The sequence below is a fragment of the Myotis yumanensis genome, unplaced genomic scaffold, assembly GCF_028538775.1.
Source record: "Myotis yumanensis isolate MYYU_CA2020_CCGP unplaced genomic scaffold, mMyoYum1.0.hap1 SCAF_16, whole genome shotgun sequence".
Lineage (NCBI taxonomy): Eukaryota > Metazoa > Chordata > Mammalia > Chiroptera > Vespertilionidae > Myotis > Myotis yumanensis.
Genome location: NW_027223767.1, coordinates 38797831 through 38822245, shown reverse-complemented (window position 1 = coordinate 38822245; position 24415 = coordinate 38797831). Strand labels below are relative to the sequence as shown.

At 43.0% G+C, this 24415-nt stretch overlaps 1 protein-coding gene across 1 annotated transcript; it reads left to right on the top strand.

The window, feature by feature from the left end:
• The first annotated feature begins 110 nt into the window (after positions 1-110).
• Positions 111-20807, top strand: LSM12 (LSM12 homolog). The gene is made up of 5 exons (XM_070393011.1): positions 111-298; positions 2636-2769; positions 16589-16698; positions 18264-18390; positions 19161-20807. Exons 1-5 carry the CDS (start codon positions 175-177, stop codon positions 19251-19253), a joined length of 588 nt encoding a protein of 195 aa, XP_070249112.1. The 5' UTR covers positions 111-174; the 3' UTR covers positions 19254-20807.
• Positions 20808-24415: the final 3608 nt, after the last annotated feature.

The window sequence follows — 24415 nt, the reverse complement described above, 5'->3', positions numbered from 1 at the left end:
TCCTTTATTTCTTCCTTCCTCTTTCACCTAGGCTCCCGCCCCACCCAGCACCAGGCCACGCCTCGGCGTGTGATGTCAGCACGTCCCGTGCGTCGCGTCGCGGCGCTCACTGGGCGCCCGGCTTTCGCCGCTGCTGCCGCCGCCGCCGCCGCCGGCCGCGGCTGCTCTCCCAAGATGGCGGCTCCTCCGGGCGAGTACTTCAGTGTTGGGAGCCAGGTGTCGTGCCGGACGTGCCAGGAGCAGCGGCTGCAGGGCGAGGTGGTAGCTTTCGACTACCAGTCCAAAATGCTGGCTTTAAGTATCCTTCCCCGCGCGGAGCCCGAGGCCGGGCCGGCGTGTATGTGGTCGTGGGGGTGGAGGTGGGGGTGGGGGTGGGGGACGACGGCGGAGGCTGGGGCCCTCTCCGGGCCTAGGGGCGACCGGCCACCGCGGAGCCCGTAGCGCATGCGCACGGCCCTGCGCGCCCCTCCCCCTCTCGGGGCTCCCTCGGTCCTCTTTGGGGACTCTGTTTCCCACCCCTTGTGGGAACTGGGCCCCACGCGAGAGTCGGTGGGTGGAGGGGATGCTGGACACGCGGATGGCTTTTCGGTGGGGACACTGTGAGAGGGGACACAGTGATCGGGGACACAGTGATCGGGAGAGGAGGTGGTCGTGGGAGGGGGTTGTTGTGGGAGGGGGTTGTTGTGGGAGGGGGTTCCCGGATGGAAGGGGGGCTGATAAAATCGAGTGGGGAGGGGGTGAGTGGAGTGAGGAACTGCTCAGGACAAGGGAAGAATATGGAGTTGAGGACGGGGTGTCTGCTGATGGGTTTGGTCCAAGGAAAGGCGGTGGGGTGTTGACTAGATGGGCCTCACCTGTTTGGGGGGAAAGTAACCTTAAGGCAGAGTTTATATCTAAATTGGGGCTGGGGGCTTGTTTCTTTTCTTTTTTTTTTTTCTTTTCCTGGTTTGTGTGCGTATGCGTGGTGTCATGGTCGGGGGAGGGAGTGCTGAATTTTAGGTTTCTCAGTCATTTGAAAATTGCTCTTAGGGGGATGTTTGCATTGGAAAACTGGCCCAGATAGAGGAACGCGTTTTCCAGGGACTTATGTAGGGATGTGTGGGTTACAGGTGAAGGAGTGAGTTGTGTTCTCTTGCTCAGCCGAGCACACAGGGAGTCCTGGCTTTTCCATAGAAATCGCCTCTCCTTTTGAAAGTCGCAGTAGTTCACAGAATGGAAAAGGTGGCCTGCTGCTTTGGGGTGGAAATGATTTCTGAATTACTCCAGGAAATTCAGTCTTGGAAACAAAATGCTTCCTGGTTGTAATAAATGTGCCACCCTTTCCTCTTTAATTTGAGCCACAGGTGGGTTTATTTGCATTTTTTTGAGGAATAATCCTTTATACTAGCATCTTTCAAAAGGAGGTTTTCTACTGAGTCTGCTGCATTTGAGTGGCAAGTATTTTAATTCATTTACCACTAGTCGTAGAGTTCTAGCTTAGGAAGATGGCCTTTGACACTAATACAGCAAGAATAGTTGCATGTTTTTAAAAAAAATATATATTTTTTTTATTGATTTTTTTTCAGAGAGGAAGGGAGAAGGATAGAGAGTTAGAAACATCGATGAGAGAGAGACATCGATCAGCTGCCTCCTGCACACCCCTTACTGGGGATGTGCCCGCAACCAAGGTACATGCCCTTGACCAGAATTGAACCAGGGACCCTTCAGTCCGTAGGCCGACGCTCTATCCACTGAGCCAAACTGCTCAGGGCAATAGTTGCCTTTTTAAAACAAATTATTGATTTTAGAGGGAGAGAGAAGGGGTGGGGGGGAGAGAGAAACATCGATTTGTTGTCCACTTATTTATGCATTCATTGGTTGATTCTTGTATGTGCCCTGACTGGGGATTGAACCACAACTTTGGTGTATCCAGTTGAGACTCTAACCAAATGAGCTATCCGGCCAGGACGTTTTTTGTTTTGTTTTGTTTTGTTTTCTTTGTTTTAATACAAGAATTCATACCTGGACCAGATAAGACCTTTTTACTTTTTACATTAGTGGTTTAGTTGGAAGGGTGTGGGAATGAGGAATTACTCTGCTTTTAATTGGCATACAGTGTGCTCTTAATAAATGGTTGGAGAATGATTGAATGAATAAATGGTTTAACTTGCTGGGTCACCTTGGGTCAGCTTCTTTTCTAGTGCTATAGTTTTCTCCTCTGCAAAATGGGAAATGTCCCATCTGAAAAGTGATAAGAGTACTGTACTGATAAAAGAAGTATTACACCAAGAGCAGAGAGCTCTGCCTCTTCTGTGTGGTTCATTTGGTTCAAAACAAACAGTACGCATGGGCATTAAAACTGCATATGCGTCTCCATAAACCTGGTAGAGAGAAGGTGACAGAAATCCTTTTGAGGCTTCCAGTTTTGAATTGTATATGGCTTCGAAAAGCTTGTGATCTTATGAGGTAGCACAGGAGGAAGGTGGCAGGCAGAGATTTCCTGGGGAGAGTTGTGCTTCTTGCAAGGCTCCCCCCTCTTGCTTGAGGCACACCTTTTACACAGGCCTTGTGAGAATTGTGTTTTTTTTTTATGCTCCTTTTGGTATGTTGTCAGTGCTCTGCTTGCCCGTTTTCCTTAACTTTATTTTTTCACCAGAATGTCCCTCTTCCAGTGGAAAGCCCAACCATGCAGACATCTTGCTCATAAACTTACAATATGTTTCAGAAGTGGAAATAATTAATGACCGAACAGAAACCCCACCTCCCCTAGCTTCACTCAATGTTAGTAAGGTAAGGACTTGAGGGTAGTTCTGGTTCTCCAAAAACGGTGGGAAAATTGAGTCTCACTGACTCTTGGAAATATACACATTGTCCATTGTTTTTCATTTTGTCATTGACTTACAATTGCATGTTCTGATAACTTTTTAAAAAATGTGTTTAGTTTTATTCCTGGATGTCTTCAGAAGACTTTAAAAAACATATTAATGCCCAAATAGAATTGAGAGCTTGCTTTAGTCTTTTATGAAAGAGGGCTTTTTAAAAAACTCTGGAGTCTGTGAGTGAACTTCTGGAATTGGTGGGGTTGGGTAGGGGTGTGGCCTGTGCAACCTGAAATTGCATATGTGTGCACACATGAATATGTATATGTTTGTCCTGGGTGAAGCTATGAATATTCTTCAGATTCTCAGGGATTCATGATCTATAAAAATTTGAAAACCACTGCTTTAGAGCTTCATTTTGGTCATTGTGTTTGAATTTTGAGTTCTAAACAAAATTAGAGGCTTAGGATATTTTAATTTTAGATGTACAAATTGATCTCTGGGAACCCCCAAATTACTTTTTTGACTCTTCAATTCTATCAGAGTTCATGTTGATTAATAATATTATCCCAAGACTTGTTGTAGCCTTTGCTATCCCGTATACTTGGAACACTCCTTCCAAAGTGACTGGAGCCTTATCCATCAGGACTTAAATGGCACCTCTTCTAGGAAGTCTTTGATGACCCAGGCTAAAGTAATTTGCTCCCATTGTTCTCTCTTAGAGTACCTTATCCTTCAAACTAAGGTAACATAGCCTTTAGCGTCCAACCTGGGACATTTCATAGAGTAAAGGGGACTCCTTTTGTTTTACACTAGGACAAGTATAGATCAGTGTGCCCTGGGCACATTGGGACTAATGTTAGCCTATTCATAGCCTTTTTGTAATTATAATTGTATACCATTTGTTTACTTTTCTATCTCACCAAACTTTCTTTTGTCAGGATGGGAACTATACCTGTTTTGTTCATCACTGAATATACAGAGCCTTGCACAGAGTAGGTGTTCAATAAATATTCGTTGAATGAATAAGTTAGGCTTTTGATTTTAGTAGCAGCTGCCTTTCCTTAAGTCTCTTGAATTAGTGTGGTGGAAGTTTTTCCCTCCAGAGGAGTCTTATAATAATGTATGTTCTCTTGCCTGTCTTGGGAATATGGTGTGTTTGCTGAGAATTGAACAAAGCAAGGGAATACTCGGGCAGTTGAAACAGTAGAGGGTAACTGAGGCTAGCAGAATGTGGTTACTCAGATACAGAGCTCCCTTTCCAGGGAAGTACCACATGTTTTTTAGTGATGGCTGAGGACAGATTCGAAAGGTCTTAGGTTTCATATTAAAGGCTGTTGTATATGTAACATCCCATTCTTAGAAATAGAATGATTTGTGAAGCCCTGGTTTAGTCAGGTACCTCCTACTAGAGTATAGGAACTCTTTGGGTGGTTTTCTGTTAGCTGAAGAGATTTTAAAAAGATTCAAGTGAAATAGTTTATTGCTAGTATGTCCAGAGAAATACGCTTTAAGTTATTCTTTAGTATTTATATGGTATATGAAGTCTGTCACTAAATAAATGGACCTTTAATGAGTAGTAAAGATTACCGAGAGATGATTTTTTCAAATTTACAAGATACTATTTTCTGCTCTGTGACCAATTAAGTGCTACCAAATATCTGAGCGGGCTTGGAGTGGTATGGGTAGGATTGTTAAGAAGATCTCGTATATTTTACCTCAAATATAAATACAGGGTGGGGCAGAAGTAAGTTTACAGTTGTTCTTATGGAAAGTAATACAGTAGTTACTAAATAATAATATGCCTGGCCGGCATGGCCCAGTGGTTGAGCGTCCAACTATGAACCAGGAGGTCACGGTTCAATTCCTGGTCAGGGCAACATGCCCGGGTTTCGGGCTCGATCCCCAATGTGGGCGTGCAGGAGGCAGCCGATCAATAATTCTCTCTCATCATTGATGTTTCAATCTCTCCCTCTCCCTTCCTCTCTGAAATCAATTTTTAAAAATATCTATTTATTTATTTATTTGTAAATAAACTGCCCAATCTCCCAATTAAAAAAAAATAATAATACAAGAATAAATTGTTTCGCATACTCATAACTGTAAATCTACTTTTGCCCCACCCTGTAGTTTGTGGTTATTGACTGTGGATTATCTTTGCTTTTATGATTTTGCTTTTTGCTGGTCAGTTTTAGTTGTTTACTAACATTGTTGTGAACTAATAGTTTAGCTACTCATTCAATAAAGAAATAGGAAGTAATAGATTGAGGAATACCATAAATCTTTACTTTCCTTACATTGTGGCCTGCTTGCCAAGTCTTGAAAATAGTTTGCTGGGAAGAAAAATCAGAAACTAAAAACTAAAATTAGGTTGGAGGGTTGTCTTTGAATTTCTTTCTAATTCTTCCATTTGTAGAAATGTTTATGAGTAAGCTCTATTGGCTTTCCCTTGAAACCAACCTTTGAAGCTGTTTTGTGATTCCTTTTTGAATTCAGTTAGGATTAGAAGAGCCTGCTGGGCTGTTACTGAAAGCAGCTAACCCGGGCAGCTGTTAACATGTTGCTTAGATGACATGAAAAGTTCATTTCATTTAAGAGCATGGACTTAGGGTTTTTTAAAATGGAGGATTGTTTAAGCATGTTAGACGAGAACTAAGGTGCCCTGAGACCCCTAAAAGAAAACTGTTGATGCTCATAGTCTAGGGGAGCACTACCTGTGACTTCCACTTCCAGTGGAAGATCCATCACATGTTGGCTCATCATGCTGACGTAGTAATTGCTCTGTTTAATTAAACCTGTTGATATAAACTGTATATTTGTTTACTCCGACCCAGCAGGAAATGGAAGAGAAGGCCTTTTAAAGGAAATACTAAATTCCAGCCCAACTAGAGAAGGTATGAACTAGCAATTGGAGATGAGCCTGTTTTGCTTTCTATTGGCAGTTCACTGCAGGCTAAGAAGTCCTATGTCTATCCACAACAGTGGGATGTAAGAGGAAGCTTGGAAGAGGACAGTGGAGTTGCAGAAGGTGGAAGTTTTGAATATCATTTTCTCCACAGTAACGGAAGTTTTGAATATCACTTTTATCTTCTCCACAGTAACATTGTACCTCTTAAAATGTTCCAAATTCTCTGACTATAAGAAAAAAGCATTTAAATAAAAGTACAAAAGCACACCAAAGCCAATCATAAGTGAGGTTCAGTTTATTTGCCATGTAGCTTATAGTTTACTCTGCCATGAGGAAAGCTTACATATTGCTGGAGGATGAGAGCCCTAGGGTCCTTGTGGTTGGGTGAATTAAGGTGATTCTTAAGGTCCTTTGAATTGACTTTGCTCCTTGTTCTCTGGGGATAGATTGCGCATGGCTTGATAGTGCTCTCAAAAGATGATTTGGGCATGTCAACATGAACAGAGTTCTCTTTTATGTAGCATTTATCAAACGTTTACTGAAATCTCTTATGCAAGGCATTGTGGTAAGCTCTGCTGGGGACCATACCTTATGTTTTTCAGTGCTAAAGTTTACAGAGAACTTTGACATCTCATTTCTTTCCATATTTATTTTATTGAAGAAATTTTTTTATGACATCTCATTTCATCCTCACAACCACACTGTGTGAGCTTTAGAGTGTATTCTTTTCCTTTCAACAGATGAAAAAATAGTTTTACCCATTTAAGTGACTTGTTCAAAGTTATATTGCTAGTAAGTAGCGTGGGAACTAATATTTTCACAGGCCACCCTCTGAACTAGCAATCGTTAGACATCTCATTCAATCCTAACAACAGAGGATGAGTCACTAGCTTAAGGGAATACAACTAGTAAGTAATAGAGCTGGGATTTGAACTCTGGTCTGATATTTTAATGGCAAAGTCCCATTGTTTTTTTCTACGTCCGTGTTTTTAGCCTAGGGAGCTTATAGAGTAGTTTAGTGAAATGAAATGAGTACCTAAATATCTGTAATCCTAAATAATGTTTCTAAGTAAAGAGAAACATCTGTGTTGTGTGGTCAGGAGCAGTGTGGTCTAGTAGAAGGAATATTGGGATCAAGCAGGTAAGTTTTTAAAGTCACTTCTCTGCCGCTTAATCTTACTGAGCATGCGTTTGCTCACTGTAACTATGGGATGTTAGTACCTATCTCATAGAGTTGTTTCGAGAATTAGGTCAAGTTGACTAGCCTTGGCAGATGTTAGTTTTATTCTTCCTCATCAGCTCTGTGTAGCCAGCTGATGCTCCTTTAATTATGGGATAAGGGGCAAGATGGGGGAAGGGGAGCAGTATGTTAAAGGGAGACAGCCAAGAACATTGGTGCTATTACTATGTCAGTCTTTCCTGGCATTGGATCTACATTTGTTCAGATATTGGAACTTGCCAACCTCAAATTGGGAAAAGTCAAAGTTGTATTAGATACCATTAATATGTAATATCTAATAATTAAGAGATGTGTTTAGGCAGCCTCTTGGTGGTGTCCAGAATTAACTTGAATTTCCAGGGCAATGTTACGAGATGGCATAGTTAAGTGAACACTTGCCTGAGTACTGGAGGTTGGTGTGAGCAGTCACAGAACCTAGGAGGCTATGCTTTCAACCTCTGAGACTCAGGAAGGAACTCTTTGACACAGCCATGGCAAGTGGATGAATCCATTTGTTTCGATAAATGGATCCAGTGCATTGAACGAGATGTAAGTCTTCTCACTTTGCTGAGTTGGAGAAGACTTTCTGGAGGAGATATTAGTGTGTTGGGGAGGCAGGAAAAGGGACAAAGCATAGAAAACTGAAATCCACAGATAAACTGTCAGCCTCTTACAAATAAACATAAAGTGAATGATCAAATGGAACCAGAAAGAGATTCAAAGAGCTTATCATAAGTTCTTGGTCATGAAGAATGAGTTGGCTACCTTTGGCTAAAAATGTATTTGGAGATTGGTCAGTGAGTGGAGGGGTTTGGTAAGGCTGGGAAAATAGAAGAGACAAAGTTCACTTTTAGAAGAAATGGACACCCTGGACAATGTTCCTCAGTGTTTGAAGGTCAACCCATGAATCAGAAAGTTACGATTCAATTCCCCCTCAGGGCACATGCCTGGGCTGTGGGCTCGATCCCCAATAGTTCAGGAGGCAGCTGATGGATCTCCCTTCTTCCCTCTGAAATCAATAAAAAAAAACATTTAAAAAAGAAAGAAGATACACAAAAGTTCACTTTTAAAAGAAATGATGCCCTGGCTAGTGTTGGCCTATGCACTGAAGTTTGATTCCTGGTCAAGGGTGTGTACCTGGGTTGCAGGTTCAATCCCTGCCCTGGTTGGGCCCATGTGGGAGGCAGCCAATCCATGTATCTCTCTCACATCAATGTTTCTTTCTCTCGCTTTCCTCCCTCCCTTCCACTCTCTAAAAATCAATGGAAAAAATATCCTCGAGTGAGGATTAACAGCAACATTAAAATAATAAAATAAATGGACATGAGTGCCTTACCTGTAGGTAGGATGTCACACTGAGGGAAGTATGAGTTCCACCATTTTCAAAGCAACGATTTAGCATAATCTTAAGACTTTCTGGTTATTTGAGGATTAATCCTCAAGTATGAGTAAATTCCTGGGGTAGTTGATAAACATTGCATTGTGGCCTATATTCATGGATCTATCCTATTAGCTGGGCCCTTGACCGTATATCTTGACCCTAATGTGTTGAGATATGGAGTTACCATCTCCAAGGAAAATCAGATGACTTGGCCACCTTATGTTTAGGTATGTGTATATTGGTAGGAGGTAGAAGGTGTTTATTTATGTGTAAATGTGGGTATATTAGGTGTAAATGTGGGAAGGGAAATAACTACTGTCTAGCGAAAGCAAGACTTTTTTTAGATAAAATTTTTCTGGCTTCTAGAAGCTATACTATATAACCTGTTCATTCACTTAATTAGAATATGTTGTCAAGGCCACAGTCCCTGGTTACAGTCCACCACTCAGTTTTGCACCCGGTTTTGAGCAGACAGCTCTTTGCTTAACAGAAGTATTATGAAAATACAAATGGGGGGCGAAGAGGAAGAGTTCATTGCTGCTGAGTGACGGAGCATGTTAAGTAGTGTTTGTCAGATCAAGTCAGAGAGGTAGAATGGTTGCCATTTAAAAAAAGCATTAGCCTTTTGAAGCAGGTCACACTCAGTGGCATTCAAACTTTGGGGTCAAACTGACAGCCATAGTTGGGGGTACAGTGCTCTAGGGCTCATGACTAAGTTCAGGCTATAGTGCATGGCAGCCAGCTGACTCAGTACTGAGGGCTCTCCCTCATTAGGTCAAGGATTTGGTTCTGAAGGGAGCTTTCTTGATATTATGGGGATCTGGGAAGAGCTACTGTCTGCCTGAAAAGACAAATTGCTGAGCTCAAGTACACTGGGTGCCATAGGTGTGCTGTTGTAGCCACTTCTGCACTCTACCTCTCTGACACGGAGACGAATCAAAATAAGGACTTTACTGTTGGGTCAGCAGTGGTATCTCTTCCAGTGTTAAGAAGGGGGCATTTAACTTTTAATTTCCCTGGCAGAGAATAGGCATGGAGGTTGGAATTTTGAGACTTAACTTAGGTAAGTACCAGAAACTATCCTAGAGAGACAAGCAAATTTCACTTCAACTAGAAATTTAAAGGACCGACCTAGTACGCCAGGAGCTAATGGTGTGGTAGAATGGGGGGAGTATGAAGAGCTGGGTTCTCTTTACAGCTGGGCTGCTAATGAATTGTGTGGCCTGTATCAGTCACTTAACCTCTGAGAACTCTATGAATCACTAACAGTCAAGGTTTCTTTACCTTTTATCCACCTTCCCCCTCTTCTCCCCTCCCTTCCAGGTGCTAGGAATATAGGATGATTAAGACACTGCCTTTGCTCTTAAGAATCTCATGTTGGGAGTAGTGAGAGACAGCAACACTTATCTTAATGGTAACAATATGGCAGGATCAGTGTTTGTGGAGGTGTAAACAAGGTGCTATGATAGGGAAGCAAACTTTTTCTATAAAGATCCTGATAGTAAATACTTTAGGCTTTGTGGACTACACATTATCTGTCACAGCTACTCAACTTTCCCTTTGTAGCAAAAGCAGCCATAGATAAACTATATATATAAAAGCCTAAGCAACTGTTATGATCAATTGATCGACTGCTTGAAGGGTCACTATGATGTGCACTGATCACCAGGGGCAGACGCTCAATGCAGGTGCTGCCCCCTGGTGGTCAGTGCGTGCCCACAGCCAACCCGCAGCCGGCCAACCTCCCGCGACCCTCCCCTGGCCAGGTGGTCAGTGTGCTCCCACAGCCAACCTCCCGTGGCCAGCCAACCTCCAGCGGTCCCTCTCCCGGCCGGCCATCCCCGATCAGATTGGGACTGGGCGAGAGATCTGCCCTGATGCTGGCCTGGCCGAGGGACCTCACCCATGCACGAATTTGTGCACTGGGCCTCTAGTATGTAAATAAATGGGCATGGCCATTCCAATAAAACTTAACTAAAACAGGTGGTTGGCTGAATATGACTCACAGGCTGTGGGCAAACTACCTGTGAAAGTTAAAAAAAACTTTGCCTATAGGATGTACTGACTGACTAGAGGCTGGTCTGTATTGTACAGCAGCAATATGCTGGTTTGACAAGTACCGTGTTAAAGTCTGGAGATTGAGGTGCTGTAGCCCCTGGATTTGAGCTATTCATCATACCTAAAAGCACTCAACATATCTTAACATTCTAGTTTAGGGGAGTTGTTTGACTTATCTTCTCTAGTCTTGACACATCAGAAAATGATAGATTCAATAATTTAGGCTTGTTTAGGGAATGCCTATCAGTATTGATTTAAAATGCTTTCTTACACAGGATCTGTTCTTGAAAGTATTCCTGTGAATTAACCTTTGACAAAAGAAATAAAGATGTCCTTGAGGTTTAGGGTGAGATTGGAGCCCTTTTCAGAAAAGAGAGGCCCTTCACTGAGAGGCAGACAATTGTGTTCTGTACTGGGGACATTGATGGAAATACCAGAATTCACTGATAAAAAGAGATGATGGCAGCTGAGTCTTAAGATATTTATTCTCGCCCTAGCCGGTTTGGCTCAGTGGATAGAGTGTCAGCCTGTGGACAGAAGGGCCCCAGGTTTGATTGCAGTCAAGGGCACATACTTCGGTTGCAGGCTTGATCCCTGGCCCTGGTTGGGGCGCATGCAGGAGGCAACCAATCGATGTGTCTCTCTCATTGATTTTTCTCTCTCTCCCTCTCCTTTCCAGTCTCTAAAAGTCAATGGAAGAGTATCCTCGGGTGAGGATTAACCACAATAACAAAAAGATATTTATTCTCTTAAAAATATTTTCTTTTGATTCAAATTTATAACTATTTTCAACAATAATTTAGGCTTGTTTCTCTTATTTTTTTTTTTTTTAATATATTTTATTGATTTTTTTACAGAGAGGAAGGGAGAGGGACAGAGAGTTAGAAACATTGATGAGAGAGAAACATCGATCAGCTGCCTCCTGCACACTCCCTACTGGGGATGTGCCCGCAACCAAGGTACATGTCCTTGACTGGAATCGAACCTGGGACCCTTCAGTCCGCAGGCCGACGCTCTATCCACTGAGCCAAACCAGTTAGGGCAAGGCTTGTTTCTCTTAGGTGGAACTGTTTGAGTGTAGTGCAGGGTTAAGAACACAGCCTCCAGAATCAGACTGGGTTCAAATCCACTTTCCCACTTGTAGCTTGGTAAACTTGGGCAAGTTCTTAACAGCTGTGCCTAGTTTCTCCACCTATTTGGTAGGAGTAATTTTAGTCCCCATTTCATAGGATTGTTGTGCAGATAAAATGCTTAGTACATGCCAAGTGTGTAGCTTGGTGCCTACTATGGAGTAAACTCTTGTTCAACAAGTTTAGCTCTTAGAATTTTAGTGTTCACTACCAGGCCTTTTTTGCTCCACCATTCTGGTGTTTGATTCAATGTTTTGATTAATTTTTATGTATTCTAGAACACAACTTCAGGTGGGGTACTCAATTTTTTAGTTCCCACCTATCCAAGGTTGTAAAGAATAGTTTTATTAGAAACTTTCAGACAGGAGCTTGCAGTTAGGGAATAAGAAGACTTGGAGATATTGGTAGTTGGAAGAAATACTTTTCTTAAAAAAATCTTTACCTGAGGATGTGTTTATTGATTTTGAGAGAGAAACAAACATCGATCAGTTGCCTCCCATTCACACCCTGACCAGGGATCGAACCCACAACCTTTTTAGTGTATGTGATGAGGGCACTCTAATCAGCTGAACCACCCAGCTGGGTTGGAAGAAATACTTTAAGAGACTGCTTGTTGCTAAGAATGAGGGCTTTCCAAGAGTGCACCTCAGAATTGAAACAGGAGGAGCAAGCATGGGCCCGTAGGATGACAGTTGTTGTTGGCTGCTCTGGTCTGCCATCCCTCAGCCTCCACCAGCGTTGCAGGCAGCACCGGCAGTTCCAGGGCAGCAGCTGCAGTGCTTCCTAACCCCCCTGTGAGGGCAGCTGGTTGGAAGGCCCGAATGCACACAGAAGACAAACTGTGTGGCTCATTGGAGCCATAGATCCCATCCAGCAGGTTCCTCTCTGGGCTCTCCTTCCCATGTTGTATCAGCTGTAACAGCCTGCTCAATATTTGCAGTAAGACTCCCCCTGGATTTCCCACAGCGCCTGTGCTCTCCTGGACTGGGCGTGTGGAAATAAAATGGCCTCGCTGGTTACTAAATAACAAGATGAAGTGTATATTGTTTGGATTTTGTTGGGTCTGCTTCCTCTTCATGTCACTGAGTGCAGGAAGAGATGTGTTCCGTTGGTGTTCATTAATTCATTGACTCCAGGGGTAGCCAACAGCAGGCATGACTAGAAGCCTTTTAATATTAATGTGCTTTGATATCAAGTTCATGCACTTATCTCTGTTGCCCACATCAAGGTGCTATATGTAAAATGGCCACAGGAAGAAGCACAGGTTAGTAGACTAGGAATAACTGTTTTTACTGGGGAACACAAAATAAAAAGAGAGGCAGGTAAGTACAAGTTGTCTTCTGCAGTCGTTTCAATTCATCTGCATGCACATTAGTAACAAATCTTTGTAGGTTTGTGTTTCTCCATTTGCCTGAACCCAGTGTACTCTTAAAGTTGGTGCTTTTAATATTCTCCGAGATTCTAACCACATAGTGCTTCAGTTTGATTGGGAGAGGCCAACAGTCTACATATTTGCATTGAAACTGAATGTAGTATGGTGCTAGCCATTGAATTTAAAACATTGTCATCCTGCCCTGTCTAGTGTGTCTCAGTTGGTTGGAACGTCGTCCCGTACACCAAACAGTGATGGGTTCAGTTCCCGGTCAGGGCACATATCCGGGGTTGCGGGGTGGGGGGGTTGGCCCCCTGGAGCATGTACGAGAAGCAACCAATCAATGTTTCTCACATCGATGTTTCTCTCTCTCTCTCTCTCTCTCCCCCCCCTTTCTCCCTCCCTCCCTCCCTCTCCCATCCTCTCTCAAAAAAAAAGAATCAAACATATCCTCGGGTGAGGGGGGAAAAATTGTAGTCCTCGTGACTGACCCACCTTTCCAAGCTAAGGTGGGTCCTGATGACCCTCCCACCTTCTCTACTAAAGGCAGCTTATTGGTTCCCTCTAGCAGTTTGACAATGACCATGAACTTATTAACTTAGAATAAGTGAACCATATACAGATATGTGTTAATTTACAAAAATATGATGTGGGGAAATTTAGATCTGTATAACAGCTAATGAGGGTAGAGTGATAGCCACTTGCTTTACCAAAGGAAGCTTATCCACATTTTTCATCAGTTTTTAGGAACATGTCATAAAAGAACAAAGTAATCTCCTTCTGCTCTTATTCCCAGTTTTGAGAAGAAACACTTTTAGATTCTTTTTGTGAGGATAATCTTCTTCGTGCCTAGTTTATGGGGTCCTCTGTGGAAGAAATTTACCCCGTACAACTTGCTGGTGAAAGCTGATCTGTTGAATATCAGATACAAGCGTTTTTCAGATTGCCATGAAAATATAGTCTGTAAACTGACAACTGGAGTTGTCAGGGTTTGCTGTGAATCCAGTCTGCCCAAAGCACAAATGTAGGTACAGGTAGAGGATATCGGAGCAAATTTAAATACAGTCAACTTACACTGATTTCTGCTGACTTTTCCAAGGCTCTCATGTCATGTAGCATTTGGGATCTGTTTGCACTATGAATTGACATGGAGAATCATCTTTTCTCCTTTGCTTTCAGAGCTTTTAGAAGAGATTGTGCAACTGGCATTTTGAGGTGTGTGTGTGTGTATTTTGAAATAATTGTTCTGTAACCATTGTGTTGCTGTTATTCAGGCTGTCCAAACTAATCACTTCTGGCTGAAATGTATATCCATTTTATTCTGCCTCTACCAAAAAGTGGCTCCCCTCCCCGTGTTCTTTTGGCTTGATTTATGAGTTCTATTCTTTTTTTAAAATATATATATTTTTATTAATTATATATGAGGGAGAGGGAGAGAGAGAGAGAAACATCAATGATGAGAGAGAATCATTGATCAGCTGCCTCCTGCACGCCCCCTACTGGGGGATCGAGCCTGCAACACAGGCATGTGCCCTTGACCAGAATCGAACCTGGACCCTTCCGTCTGCAGGCCGATGCTCTTTTCACTGAGCCAAACCAGCTAGGGCTATGAGTTTTATTTTTAAACATTCTGCATAAATGCCTGGTTTCTCTGAGCCAACTCTTCTCTTTTACTGAATGGGTGATGTTATGTTTTTAACCTACTATGAGGTGGCAAGGATATTTTACTTGAGTACCCAGACTATCTAATTATCATAAGCTCTGTAGGAGCGGCTTTGTCTGACCCAACATTGGGAGATGCTCTGGTTTTCAGGGATAAGCATTTTTAAAAAGACCTCAAAGTGAGATCCTCTTGCATGCTCATGGGGTAAACATCTGCCTGACCACCGGGCGCTTCTTCCCAGGAGCTCTGCAGAAGCTTGGTAATCCAGGGAAGCTCTGCTGCCCTTCTGATTTTCCTTCTTTCCTTGGAGATTTCCGATTTTCTACAGGGTTGTTGGGAAAGAGTGACTCAAGAAAACTCCTGTTACCAGGGTTTTCTTGGCGATTGAATAAACTTTGCTTGTTGTTACTTAAAATATACCACCAAGAGTTCTCTTTCCATAGAAACTGGTGCTTTCTTGCTACAGGTGGGATTGTCACTATCAGAGGATTGCTGTCAGCCCTGTGCATTTATTTCTTTGTGAAGTTGTAGCTTGGTGGGGCCAAATGGCAGGACTGGGCTTGAAAGATTATTTACTGCCGCTGCCTGTCTCTCCATGTCCTGGGGACCACGTGAAAACGGAGCTCCGGCTTCAGATCACTGCAGTCTTGGCTTTTCTTCCCTCTTTGACTTCGGGAGACTGAAATGATAGTGTTTCTGAGTTTGCTCTTCTGTGCTCACTTCCCCTCCTTCCTCAGCCAGTCTCTGAAACTCAGATGCAGGGATGAGACTCCCCAGTTCCTCATAATCCAGTTGAAGGCCTCCTTTTCTCATCTTCATGGTCAAACCCATGCCTCAATGAAGTGCTTCATTTTACCAGCAAACAGTTAGATACTTTGCTTACTTTCCGCCAGTAGAACAATATTTGGTTTATGGTTTGAAGGGTCACTGTTAAAACAGAATACAGATGTTTAAGAATTCCAAGCATCTAGGTACTTTGCGAATGTGCTGGAGGTATGATTACCTCTCTTTGTATTTAAGGAGCTAGTGTGTCAGGACAAATTGTGTGTTTGCACATGTTTTTAATGTTCTGTAGCATCAATATACTAAGCTGTTCATGTGTCTGAAAATCTCCACATCATTTGACTTTCAGACACATTATCCGTCTTTTGTTTGTTTTAACCATCTTGCCCAGCCTATTTATTTTGTCTTATACTCAAACAGATTTGTACTCCAAGTCTCTAGCAACCAATATTGTGGGGTGGGGGTAAAAAATGTATTAGAGGAGCAACAGGATCGACGGGGGGCCCCGCCCCTGTTCGGAGGAATTTCCTATGTTTTAGTAGAATTTTGTTTGATCAGTTTGTGATTGTTTCACTAGATGGCAATTAAGGACTGACATGAAGTAAAATGCTGGCCCTTTTTCTAAAGAGCAGGAGCTCTCTCCAGCTCAAGCTGAAGATGGACAATATCCAGGGTCAGGTTTACTTGTATGAGCACAGATAATGGTGCCAGAAAGGTAGAGTCTTTTATGCTCCGTTCCCCTCCTCCCTCAGATAGACTCTGAAACTCAGAGGCAGGGTGAGACATTAATTTCAAACCCGAGGCTCTAGCACAGTAGCTGATAAATATTCTTAATTCTCTCCTTTCATAAAAATGTTTGCATTACCTTTTAACTCGGACTGCCACTTTCCCATCAGGTAGCCCCACAATCATACTCTATCACATTACCCTGCTCTGTTTCCTTCCTAGCACTTACCACTGTGTAAAGTTAACCTGGTTTATATTTTTGTTTATCGTCTTATCTCCACTCCCTCCCTTCAATGCTGTATCTCTAGCTTAACATAGTGAATGTCTGGCACATGGTAGACATTCAAAATATTGTGAGGAAGGAATGTTTGCCAGGAAAAGCAGTGATTATTCAGGTATATTGTGTGTATTTGTTTCACTTTTGATCTCTGAGAAAACTGAATCTGCCCAAACCTGTCTTTTCCGGCCTCCTTTCCTCAGTTTTGGCTTGACAGCTGGGAAGAATGAAGGCGAATGCTTTTCTGAGTTTCTTTCCTCTCCCCCACTTTAGCTTGCCAGCAAAGCACGGACGGAGAAGGAGGAGAAGCTGAGCCAGGCCTATGCAATCAGCGCTGGTGTCTCCCTAGAGGGCCAGCAGCTCTTCCAGACCATTCACAAGACGTGAGTTGGGGGAGCATAGAGATCCCTTGTCCCGGGGGTGATGCTGCCTGGCTGTGCTGTCTGGTGGCTGACTTTAGGTAGTTGTGTTCCTGAAAGTCACCAGGGAAGCTGGGTAGTGTGTTGGCAATACCTCGACATCCAGGGATATGGGTACTTGTTGCGTTTCCATACAGAAAATGGTGTAATTGCGGACAAATTGTCTTCTCTGGGCTTCAGTTTCTTCATCTGTAAGACTTAGTTTTCAATTAGGTTATCCCTAAGGGTCCCTTCCATACCTAGTATTCCATAATTTAGAACTAGTGATCTATTTGTCTTTTATTATTTTATCTTGTACCTTTCTCTAAAAGCTTATGCAGTTTTTTAAAAAATATATATTTTATTGATTTTTTACAGAGAGGAAGGGAGAGGGATAGAGAGTTAGAAACATCAATGAGAGAGAAACATCAACCAGCTGCCTCTTGCACACCTCCTACTGGGGATGTGCCCGCAACCAAGGTACATGCCCTTGACCGGAATCGAACCTGGAACCTTTCAGTCCGCAGGCCAATGCTCTATCCACTGAGCCAAACCGGGCAGGCCAGCTTAAGCAGTTTTATTAAGGAAAAGTTATCTCTCTTTTGCCCATCCCATTGGTACATTGGGGTGAACATAGGGAGTTAGGGAGAGCAGAAGGCCACTTTATCACCACCTTCTAAAAGACATTTTGTCACAGCAGAAGTCATTTGACTCCACTAGCTTCCCCAGTTGCTGAAAAACTGAACATTTGACACTCCTCCTCCCCCCTGCTGCCTTCTGTTACCCTATTTAACCACCTGGGTCTGGTGCACAGATGGCAGCTGGCATCAGAGCTGTTTGAGTCCATGGTGTGAGTCTCTGAACATTTACAGGTATGTGAAGGAATTCTCTTAGTAGTATCAGCTGTCCTGGGTCTCCCAAAGTGTGAACTGGAATGGGTCTTCCCAGTCTAGCAAGTGCCCAGCTGTCTGATAATTGAGAAGGACCATTTTGAGGAGCAGCTTCCGTTTTAGGTGGTGGGCAGAGTACAGATCACAACAAGGTGGGGAATTTGTTCTGTCTTCCTAAAGGTGCCATTTCCCCCTCGGTCAAAGGCTGGCAAACTACAGCCAGCAGGCCAACTCTGCTTATTTGTTTATATATCATCTGTGGCTGCTTTTGTGATACAGTGACAGAGATTGTATGGCCTGCAAAGCTTAAAAATTTGCTATCTGACCTTTTATATAAAAAATTTACCAGGTTGAATCTAGTGGCCTGAGCCCAGCTGAACTCAATTTGGCTGGGACTTCTGGGGCTGCCACTAAGTTTTCTATGGGTTTCCAGGTCCCTAATGCTGCAGAGCAATTTTTCTGGGCCCTCCTCCGAGTAAATGTGCATCCGTTTCCTTGCTGCTCCTAGCCAGTGATGCCCAGGAAATGTTTCCTGGCTACTCCTCCCCATGGGCTGCTGGCAGCTAGTGTTGCCTGAGTGGTGAGCTGGGAACTTGGGGTCAGCAGGAGGTGTGGGATGCCTGCAAGAGGTAACTTTCACCTGTTCTCTCTCCCTTCCAGCATTAAAGATTGTAAATGGCAAGAAAAAAACATCATAGTCATGGAAGAAGTTGTTATTACACCCCCATATCAAGTGGAAAACTGTAAAGGCAAAGAGGGGAGTGCACTGAGCCATGTACGCAAAATAGTAAGTATAAAGGAGCCATGAAACTTGAAGTAGAGAATGATTCCCTGGCCTTCACCCTCCAGCATCAGGGCAGGACAGTGTGCTGCAAGTCCTGCCTCCTCTGACACAGCCACCTTGTGAATAGGCCTGCTTTGCCACCTTGCCTCCGTGCAGTGTGCTGCTCTGCAGCTGTGGCTTAGACACTCCTGCAGGGGTGGAACCACTGGGTAGTGTGGAGTAACTCGAGTGGTCATTTGAAGTGTGACCCTTTTAGTGTGTGGCTTTTGGGAATTGCATGATATTGGCCTGAGCAGTTCCTCTCACCTCAGGCAGGGTTCTTCTCAGGAAGGGCTGGCTGTTATAAATCAGTTGCCATTGGCGTCTCTGACCCTGCATATGTCACCTGACTTTTTAGATTGAGTTGTAGCATTTATAAAAACAAACAGCACTGAAAGACCAACATTGTGGATGTGAAAAGTTTAAGACTAATTCCCCACCAGCTTTCTGTTCTGTACTTGTCTGAAGAGGGGAGAGGGATTTTTGGATCATAATAGTCTCTCTTCAGTTTCTATTTTAGTTTATAGAGTCATCTTATTTTAGCCAGTCTTAGCTGAAGCTGCAAAAATTGTGGCTGAAACAAGTGACCCCACATCAGACAGCAAAAGCAGAGGCGCCTGAATGATCTATGGGCTGGTCGGCCAGGAGGGGGCTGTCGAAACCTGGAGTGGCCTGTTTGAGAGGCCTTGTGTGCCGAACTCCTTTTCTGACCTAGGCTGACTGGTCTCTTTCAGGTTGAAAAACATTTTAGAGATGTGGAAAGCCAAAAGATACTGCAGCGTTCACAAGCCCAACAACCACAGAAGGAGGCTGCCCTGTCATCCTGAGTCCACACACATGGAGGACTCTTCCAGCATCCAGCCAAGGAGGCGATGGTGGTGGCTTCAGCGGAGGCAGGCCGGGGGAGGGAAGGGATCCTATATTTCCTGTTGGCTCTTGTTAACAGAGGGTCAGCGTTTCTAAATCTTAGACTTGAACAAACAAAACACCCAACAAAAAGAACAAGAGAATAATTTAAAAGTTGAATCATTACTTGACTAACAGACTTTGGTCCACCATGTCCTTTTCACAGCTCCCTTCTGGAACAGTCACCTTGTTAAATTTATTTTTGAACATTTCTTTCTGGCTCTACCCTTTCACCTCTGACTTTCATTTCCTAGTCTGTCCCTGTCATTCTGTTTTTATAAGTGGCTACACTTACCTTGTGAATGATTGAAAGAAACTTTTACATCTTCCAAAATAAAAGTAACAAGCTGACTGTGATACTTAAGTTGAGAACAGCAGACAGAGGTCTCACTTTAAATCCCCCCCCCCTTTTTTTTTCTTTTTCTTTTTTTGCACAGGGCATGGCTTGAATTAGTTTTATTTTTCTTAACTTTAAATATATATATGAAAATATATATTAAAATGTTCTCTAAATATTTTCTGCTTCTTGCAGGTCTCTTTTTACTAGATCATGGCCACTCTTCCCACCTCATCCCTCTGAAAATAAAAATGTATTGCCCTCCCCACCATCCATAGCCAGGCAACTAACTTGGCTTAGTTCACAGCAAGAATCTCCGGCAGCACTTTGTAGAGCCAGTGTGTGCAGATGGGAGTTGGCTTTGAGGGTTCCTGGTGGCTTTTAGTCTTTGTGTGTGTTCCAGTCTCACATTTGGCTGAAACCTCAGGATTCTCCTTCTGCCTTTTGTCTTACTTCATGGTACTAGAAGAACCTCCTCACTACTCTCCTGTCTCCTACATGAGAGCGTCAGCTGCCCTTTTCTCCAGTGTCCTCTGCAGAACTATTTTGCATGGCACATTCGGCTCCTCCTGGAGGGATGATATTCTTTTATCAGAAACCTGGAATCCACCGATCTCCACCTCTCCTTAAGTGTGTATCCAGAGTCAACAGCCCAGGAGAAAGCTTGGGTTGCCTATAGTTTCTCTTCTGACAACTTCCTTCTCTTATGCCCATGCCCACTCCCTTTAAATTTTACAAGCTTATGACAGTTTGTATGTGCTCAGCCATTGGGCAGAAAACCTGAAAAGAATTCTGGACTTTAGCCCACCAGTTTGTCTGGTTTGATAACCTGCTGAGAGCCAAAACTGGCACCTGTTGTCCCATGCCTTCAGGGCCATCCAATGGGGCAGAGTGTGCCACCAGCTGAGTATCGGGCACTGAGTGGGATGTGGGTGATGCTCATGTGACTGGCTAGAGCTTTGGGGGTGGGGTGGGGGTTAACTACTATTTTTTTGGCCATGATCTCTTTCCCCTTCCTTTTTTTTTTAATTAAATAAATGGATCAAAATTAAATAATTCAAGCCCTGCCTTCAAAATGAAATTTTTTTTAGTATTGTTTAGCAAAAAACAATAAAAACCCAAATTTTTTTAACCATCACTCATGTCTCGGGTTTGTGTATGCTTTAGAGGCCCCAGAGGGAGAGAATCTGAGAGTATGTGTGTTTGGTTTGACTTTTCCATTTAGTTTCTTTGCTTTCTACTCTTAACCCTCTCTCCTCCACTCCTTGAGAATTCACCCAGAAATACGGTACAAAGTGTGTAATTTAAGGAGGGCATCCAGGGTTGGGAGTTGTGGGTAAGTGGAGTAGCAGAATAAAGAGGCTGGGTACATGCATAAAACCATTTGAAGTGCCATGCTTTTGAGTTAGTATGCACAGAAATGTAGACTTCTGGAGAAGGGAAACGAGGGAAAAGAGGCCTTGTAAGATCTAGAGAACCTAAGAGGTACGATTAAAGGAGTGAAAGTGATTAACGGGAAATAGCAAGCCCAGGGGGAAGCACTCTGTCTCATGTGTTATCACCGCCCTATCGGTCCCTGGGAGACAGTACTGTTTCTGGTAGGAAGCACTTTTGACTCTTGTTTTAGTTTATGAAGTCCTGTGTGGGAACTTTAAGCAATTTAAGAGATAGTATGGTAGGAAAGACAGGCAGTGAGGTGTAGACAAATAGTTGGGTTCACATCCTTACATCTTTTAAAAATATATATATTAAAATTGATTTTTAGAGAGAGGAAAGGAGAGAAAGAAACATTGATGTGAGAAACATCAATCGGCTGCCTCTCACATGTTCCCAGATCAGAGATCGAACCCACAACCTTTGGATTACAGGATGACACCCCAACCAACTGAGCCACACTGGCCAGGGCTCACATCTTTATTTCCTCACTTTGACTGTAGATAAGTCATTTCACCCGTATGAATCTTAAATATGGAACTAATACCCATCTCCTAGAATTGGTATTAAGGGTTAAATAAGATATTTAAAATGCCTAATTCTTAGAAGGTGCTGTGTAAATATTAATATAAATGTTAGGTTGGTCCTGGGATAGTTAAATCTGGAAAGATTGGATTAGATGACTTCCAGAGGCTTCAACTTGGTTTTAGAAGTCTGTTTAGATGGCATTTTAAGTAAGGCTAATATGTTAAAAAAACACACATTTGGGCAGGGGTAGGGTAGGGGCGTCAGAGCCCTACCCTCTTGTCTCTCACAGATCTCATCCCCACCTCTTCCCTGGAGCCCCTGAGGAATTTCTTTGACTATAATTTGAAAACCACTTATTTTATAGAAAGAGCTCCACCTGGGTGAGGGACCTGTTGAGAGTACCACTGCTGCCTGTGGTGGCAGAGCTAGAACAAAATCCGTGGGCTCTTACTATTGCTTTGTGAGTTTCCAAACTATCGGTATGTGTACTGCTCACATTGGTTTGCCAGGTTTAGGGTAGAACACAGAGGAGACAAGGAGTGGCAGAAATTGCCCCCTAGTTTGAAAGAACATTGGACTGTTGAAGAGTGTGGTGCCGGAAATCTTCCATTTATGACGAAACATACAGGTAGTTTTGCACTGTCGTCTTGGCTTTGAGACATTCTCCTTCTCCAAATACACACACACAGCTCTATACCCCAGCACCCGACTACCCCCTCATTGCCACATATGCCTTCACTGCTTTTCAGGGCATCCAGTTCCTTTGGTATAAACAGCCTTACCACACTGAGTTGATATAGTATCTGCCATGTAAGTTGAGTAGCTCATTACTGATTAGTGTTTAGAAAACATGAAGATTGCTCAAGCACTTCAGTATTAGTTCAGGGGCTCTAACCTGGGAACCACTGATACAAGGGAAAGGTTCCTTACATTTTTGAAGAATGTGTGTGTCAAAATATGTTCTTCTACCTGGCCCATGTGCTCAGTGTTCAGAGCACCGACTTACAGCAGGGTCTCGAGAGTTTGATTCTTGTCAAGGGCACGTACCTGGGTTGCAGGTTTGATACCTGGCCCAGTCGAGGTGTGTGGGAAGCAGCCAATCAATGTGTCTGTCACATCCATGTTTCTCTTCCTTCCTTCACTCTCTAAAAAAATTCAATGCAAAAAATATCGTGGGGTGAAGATTAACCAAAGGAAAAAAATCTCTTCTTTAAGATATGCTGGTTAAGGAAGGAGTAGAGAGTTTTCAGTCATATACAGAAATAGAATCTGCTGTCCTGTTGACAGGATACTGTGGTGAGAATGTATAGTGTTAGAAGTTACAATGTAGAAGATGTGTGGCAAGGTCATGTCATTTGGAAAATGATCATTGTTTACATGGTGGGTTTGTTTTCCCATCATTGCTGCAGTCTGGGTACCAGAGAATTCCCTTTAAGTACGAAACTTGAAATCATCAGTCCGTACCACGTAAACTTCAGGGGTTTAACACCATGAAGTACCTTACAGGTGAAAAAGGGGTGCTATTGGGCTGCCATCCACTGGTGATGGACTGCTGCTGGGTTATAAAGTTTCAAAACAAGTTCATTTGTGTTCTTATATGGCTCATTACAGGAAAATTAGGAAATAAGGCAAAATTTTTTCATCTACCACCTAAGACATTGTTAACATATTTCTTATCTTCTAGGTTCTAAGACAGTGGTTCTCAACCTTGGCTGCACATTAGAATCACCTGGGAATCTTTTTAAAATCCTGATTTCTGGGCCTCATCCTCCAGAAATTCTGTTTCTTTTTTTTTTTAAATATATTTTATTGAGTTTTTACAGAGAGGAAGGGAGAGATATAGAGAGTTAGAAACATCGATCAGCTGCCTCCTGCACATCTCTGTGCCCACAACCCAGGTACATGCCCTTGACTGGAATCGAACCTGGGACCTTTCAGTCCGCAGACCGACGCTCTATCCACTGAGCAAAACCGGTTTCAGCGAAATTCTGATTCTTTATTATGGGGTGGGGCCACAATGTTAGTAACAAAGAAACAGAATTTCTGGAGGATGAGGCCCAGAAATCAGGATTTTAAAAAGATTCCCAGGTGATTCTAATGTGCAGCCAAGGTTGAGAACCACTGTTCTAAGATGATGCTTCATATCTCTTTTGTTATGTTTTATTGTTTAAGGTATTACAAATAGTAGTATATATGTCTCCTTTTTTTCCCCCATTGACCTCCCCCCAGCTTCCTATCTCTTGCATTGCTGAAAATGCAGTGCACTTCACAATGTCAGAAGAAACTTGTCAACTCATTCCTTCATTTCTAGCCCACAAGGTGCACTCTATAATCTGTTAGATGTTATATATAAAAGGTATGAGGCTGGGTGATCTCTGAGATTACTTCCTCAATAATTAGTTCTATCTTCTCTGTCTTATTCTGCAATGCCTTGCTTCAGAGTCACCTCTGAAGTCATCCTTAACAATTAAAATGGAAAGTGATTCCCGTAATTTTATATCATACTAGAGGCCCAATGCACGAAATTAGTGCAAGAATAGGCCTTCCTTCCCCTGGCTGGCGGCACTGGCTTCCCTCTGGCACCTGGAACCCAGGCTTCCCTCGCAGCCATGGCTTCATCCGGAAGGATGTCCTGTCTAATTAGCATATTATGCTTTTATTATAGTTGTGGCATGTATGACTTGTAATATAGTTACTTGTTTAGGTTTATCTTTAGTGGCCTAATGGGGATTTTGAGACTCTAAGGCAAGGATTATGGCTTACACATTTTTGTATTATTCCCTA

Bases quoted from the DNA above. Each gene is read 5' to 3' on its own strand.
- LSM12 (XM_070393011.1), top strand. From the start codon at position 175: ATGGCGGCTCCTCCGGGCGAGTACTTCAGTGTTGGGAGCCAGGTGTCG. The intron at 2,770-16,588 runs GTAAGGACTTGA...CCCCCACTTTAG, and splicing joins CTTCACTCAATGTTAGTAAG to CTTGCCAGCAAAGCACGGAC. The intron at 18,391-19,160 runs GTAAGTATAAAG...GGTCTCTTTCAG, and splicing joins TGAGCCATGTACGCAAAATA to GTTGAAAAACATTTTAGAGA.